Source organism: Macrobrachium rosenbergii, chromosome 52 (genome assembly GCF_040412425.1).
Source record: "Macrobrachium rosenbergii isolate ZJJX-2024 chromosome 52, ASM4041242v1, whole genome shotgun sequence".
NCBI lineage: Eukaryota > Metazoa > Arthropoda > Malacostraca > Decapoda > Palaemonidae > Macrobrachium > Macrobrachium rosenbergii.
The window spans coordinates 37,603,906-37,609,653 of NC_089792.1; the positions used below are offsets into that span (position 1 = coordinate 37,603,906).

The 5,748-nt window shown below is 33.8% G+C and overlaps 1 protein-coding gene across 1 annotated transcript in view; it reads left to right on the plus strand.

Moving 5' to 3' along the window:
• Positions 1 to 4,986, plus strand: part of LOC136833820 (uncharacterized) — an 18,104-nt gene extending 13,118 nt beyond the window's left edge. The window contains exon 8 of the mRNA XM_067096124.1: positions 1,576 to 4,986. Within this exon, the coding sequence (XP_066952225.1) occupies positions 1,576 to 1,665 (90 nt within the window). The 3' untranslated portion in view covers positions 1,666 to 4,986. The remainder of the gene's footprint in view (positions 1 to 1,575) is intronic.
• Positions 4,987 to 5,748: the final 762 nt, after the last annotated feature.

Sequence of the window (5,748 nt, forward strand, 5' to 3'; positions counted from 1 at the left end):
CGCTTCCTGTTTATGCTTGATGCAGCTTGCTTTAATAATGCATGCCCAAAAGAGGCAAACTTACTTCGAGAACCCATACCCAGTTTTGAAACTTGCTTTAATAGCCTATGCTTAATGTTGCCTCACCTTGTTTTGAGAATTCTTACCAATAATGACAAGTTGCCTCAATAACTAATGCCTATTTTGAGAAGCACAAGTATTGCCACACCTAGCTTTGAGAGCAAGTGCTCATGATGAAATTTATGTAATATTAATCTGTCTTACTTTGAGAACCTACACCCAGTCCCAATGACTTGAGAACTCATGTCTAATGGCAGCATAACAGTTAGAGCGAAATTTAAAGGCCTCTCATACAAAGTAATGCAACTGTTAATTACGCTCGACAATGTTGACGCAGGGATAATTGTTTTATGATTGTATAGTCAACATGTTTCCCCTTGCTTTCCAGTTATTTTGTACTTCAGCTTTGTTTAACTCCTTTAAAAATCATTTTGTGGTCATTTAAAGTTGTGCTGATTCTTCTCCAGAAAATGTCTGTATTTTCTCACATCTCTTGTAGGGGAGGTTACTCGGCATGATTAAATCTCTTACTAAGTGATTTATAAAATTCTAAGGTCAATGAAATGGGCACCTGCATGTCAGTTTGAAACAAAAAGGCATCGGAGAGAGATGTTTTTCTTTCAGGATGAAAGAAGAAATAGCTGCTAAACGTTTCATTGTCACTGGATTTCACCAAATGAAGTTATTCATGCTTATTTCAGTGTAATAAATTTGGGATATGCTAACCTTGCGAGTGTTTTGCAGCTATCTGAGAGGAAGTAGAACTTCCCTTTTATGCTTTACGGAAACTAATCTGAAAGAGAAACAGAGATTTTAAGTGCAGAGACAGACGAGGGAATTAATGAAGGCCAGATTAACAAATTAGACTGAAGGAAGAAGTCAACACAGTCAAGTTCCCTTTCTTCTATATACATAATCGTTTAACCTTAACAGAATCTACATTAACGGCAAGACATAAAGCAATGATAAAACCAGAGACATGTTCATTTCCCAGTTTATATCACAAATACTGTAACTAAGCTAAGTAGAAAACTTGGTATTCATGAGTAGTTCTCGTAAAGAAATCATCTCTTTGATAAAAGGAACAGCACAAAGGTTTATCACTTATTTGGGGAAAACTTTTTCTTGAGGAGAAGCTGGCTTAGCTGTTTGCATAGACAGAACCCTTCATCAATGCATAATGTGAAAGGTGTGCATTTGGTGAGTGTATTTTGTATGGACGACCTTAATCTGTCTTCCTCGGTGGTCGGCCTTACATGCCATTCTTCCCTCTCATTAAAACCTTGCCTGCACCATACCATTTCTTAGCAAAGGTGACAGATGGGAATAATCTCTCCGTCGTGAACTTGATAATGACCCTCGACAATTTATTGACCCCTCATATGATGATGCAATAAGCTTTGTTATTATTATTGCATTTAGAAAGAAAAAACAGTGTGGTCTGCTTTCCAAGCAGCATGTGGTATTCTGCTAATTTTCTTCCATTTTCTTTATCCATTATTTTTCCTATTGCAGAGAAAACAAGCTCTCGTGGTGAAAAAGCAAGAAGTCACAAAAGCGAAGCAAGATGTCATTGATGCTGGTGGCACCGTTGATGGTGGGTGATGTAACACCGAGCAGCCTAAGATGGGTCTAGTTGAGAATGAAATTTAGCATTAGAGGGATCCATTTTCTTTCAGCGTAACGCCAGGCTTTTAAAAGAAAATGCGAATTATTTATCACTGAAAAGAAAATGGAAATAACTAAATAGGATTTAAGAAAAGGGGGTAAACATTCCAGAACTACGAATAGAATTAGGTCTGATAGCAATGCTACAAAGATAGTTTCAGCCTGATAGAATGAGGGAACAGGTAACAACCTTGCCTCACAACCTAACCTAGTTTTTTTTTGGATTAATTTTTCGGGTTGTATGTTGTTGTTCATATGATGATTGAATTCTGAGGCCAAAGTGAGCACCTTCAGTGTAGGAAAATTATATCTGAATTCTTTGATATTGAATTCTGAGGCCAAAGTGAGCACCTTCAATGTAGGAAAATTATATCTGAATTCTTCTTTATATTTGAATTTAATCACGTACTGGGTAATCCTCAGGTTGTACTGTTCAGTCATTCTTTCTTTCCTTTTACTGCCAAGTTTTAGAATTCTCTTCTCGCGTCTGTTTTTCTTAATTTATAAGCTATTTTCCCCTTCAGGGCAAGGTCATGTTCCAGATATGCTTCGTTCACATAAAAAGCCTTATACAGATTAGGCCTATTCCAAAGAAGAAATTAAGAATAGTTCCATATTAGAGGTCATTATTTATTATGCAAAAATCGTGAAAAAGACTACGCATATTTTGGGTAATTTTTACTATTACAGTGAAATAATGATTAATCAAATCTTAAAGTATGATAGGTTTTTTGCATCAAACAGGACGCATAAAAAAGAATAGTCATATTTCAGAGACCATTGATCATTCATCTTAGCTATGAAATTAAAGATGGGTTGCATTTCATTGCTTAGCCAAACAAGGAAAAAATAAGTCTTATATCATATATCATTCTTATCCAAAGGTAATTTAACTAATTAAGGATTCACATAATTTATCTTTGGTTACTCGTTGTTCGTAACTGAGAGTCTTGCTCAGGAAAGGTCAAATTCTGCGGGAGTGTTTTACAATTTACTCATGAATGAACTCTGCAAGAGGTGGATTATTTTGACAGATTTGAATGGCTTCCTTAATCAGTGTTGGCATTTTCAGTGAAGGTGTTTGTTCCTCGCAGACCCAGATGACACGAACGTTCGATTTTCACCCAACAGTAAATACGAATATAAGTTATCCTTTTAGATTGACTAGTTGATATATTCGTGAAGTATTTTTGACAGGTATCTCATTCCTGTTGATCACGTTCATCATTCCTTTACATTGCAGTTCAGCTCATTTGTGCGACTGAGAACATCTTGAGAGCATTTGTGTGTGTGTGTGTGTGCGTGTGCGTGCATGTGGTTAAGCCCTAGTCAGGGTACCTTACTGCAGATGAATTCTGGATGAACTGCCTCGTAAAATCTGATGATGAATTCTTTTCCATTTGATAAAAAACTTGAACTTGGTTTTTAAAATTATGACAAAAGGCAGTATGTCTTTTCTTGTCCTTGTTCAGTTGTAATAAATAAGTTACATTAGTTTGATAGTCATAAATGAGGGTAACTGAAGCACCTCTACTGAAGGAGACATTTCTGGTATATTTGATCACTTCACACTGTGAAAGGTATGTATGCAAACTCCATGTCCGTTTTTTATCACACAGATCTCCAGATCACATACTGATTTAGTGCTTATTTTCTTATACAAATCTACTAGTAAATAAACGAGAATTTGATGAAAAAACGGACACTAGTTAAGCAATGTATGTTGTCAATAGTTACAGTATTGTTCAACCAGTGATTGAATTGTTCCAAGCCTGCCTTAGAGGCGGTGCACAGTTTTGAAACAGTCGAACAATACTGTCAGTTGAAGTGGAACATGTTTTGCTTAATTGGGAAAATTACCGAAAGTATGGCTACGGTCGTTCGAACAGGTGCGCAACATTGAGTTAAGTAAGCGTTTATTTCACTTTCATGAACTTTTGATGTTAGTCGTTGGGAGGTGGCGGTCCCGGTGCACTGGAAGGGGTTTTTCAAAAGTGAGATTTTGTGTTTCCATTTTGACAATAACCATTCTGTTTACGTTTGGAGAATTTAAGCATGCTCCCATGGTAATGCATGGTTTTATACTTCAAGATGTTTTGTTTTCTTTCATATGTTTTCTGTGTGAGTAACTCTGTTGTTTTGGTCATCACAGTTATTGTTGTTATGTTATCACAGCGTGTTCCACCTAATCCTCGCGTTGCTTGCTCACATGCGGTATGATGTTTGATGTTTAATAAAAAACGGATTTACAAGTCAGAAAATGGTTCAGCTGATTCATTATTTGCAATGACAGGTTGTCGTGTCTTTCAAGGCAATCAGAAGCTAATGTGTTTCCTTTTTCGAGACTTTTTCAGATGGCCCATCGTCTCCCGGAAGGTCGATAGCGATGGGGTGGAAATAGGAGGAGGTGACACATCTGCAGAGAGTTGTCTGGACAGGAGGGGACTACCTGTACTTCAGTTTGGGAACACTAAACCTGGCTGATCCACAAGCCATGCAGAGACATGCTTCCATTATGACCATCGATCCCTAAGAAAAACGCTTTCTCTCGGATAATGAGAGGAAAGCCGTTATAAAAAATTACCTGAATTCTTCCGTGTTCACTGACCACAAGGATGATCCAGTGCTGTTCATTTCAAATGAAAGAGGAACGCCTATCAACGAACTCCCAAGTTCAAATGGGTCTAGAGTCTGAGCAAGAAGAGATTTTACAAGGCGATTGGAAGTGATTTCTTTTGCCAAGAATTTCAACCTTCAGAGAAGCCAAAAGACAGTTTTATTTGTTCAGCATCACCAGTAGACATATGTCATTTCTTACACGTTGACAACAGTTGTGTACAAAGTAAATACTGTGGTTGTTGGAAGAAATTTGTAAACGGTGCGTTACGATATGCTGATTTCCAGGTTTCCTGAGAAGATTTGCGCTCATGGAAGTCATGAAAAAGGCCTTGAATAAAATGGACAAAATATTGAGAGTCTATCTTAGGATTTGCTTTGTTTCAAAATTTGCGGGTTCTGCCAGTTATCAAGGGTAATAATACACGTTGTCTCACAAAAAAATAACGATTATTTGTTTTTGTAAAGAACTTATTTTAGTCGTCTGAGAATAGAGACAACCTCGTGGAACTAACGGAAAAAGTATTTTCTTTCTGTTTTACCCATTAGACTATAGATTTATGGAAACGCCAGCTTTGAAACACAATAAATATAGAGATATTTATTTTACACACACATACACACACATATATATATATATATATATGTATATATAAAATATTGATATACTCGTGTATAAATATTTAATATTATATCTATGAAAAACTAGATCGATTTTTAAGTTCCAAAGTTTCCAACACAACCTTTCATATATGGTCTCAGAAATATCCATGAGTCATTTTCAGATTGAAACTAGTTTTGATTATATATATTATATATATATACACATATATCAATATATATATCTATAAAATATATATATATATATATATATATATATATATATATATTTTTATATAATATATATATATATATATACAAATATATATATATATATATATATATATATATATATATATATATATATATATATACTGTATATATATAAATGATATATATATATATATATATATATATATATATATATATATATTATAAAATATATATAAAAACTAGTTTGAATCTGAAAATGACTCATGGATATATATATATATATAATTTTATATAATATATATATAATATCAAATATTTAATATATGAATATATCAGTATTCATATATAATGATATATATATATATATATATATATATATATATATATATATATATATATATACATATACTGAATGTTTATATATTCATACATAAATATTATATTATATATGAAAACTAGATAGATTTTGAAGATTTCGACAGATTCCAGTACAATCTTTCATGTACAGTAGGTCTCAGAAATATTCATGAGTAATTTTCAGATTCAAACTAGTTTTGATACAAATGAAAAATAATTTTGAATTTTATACAT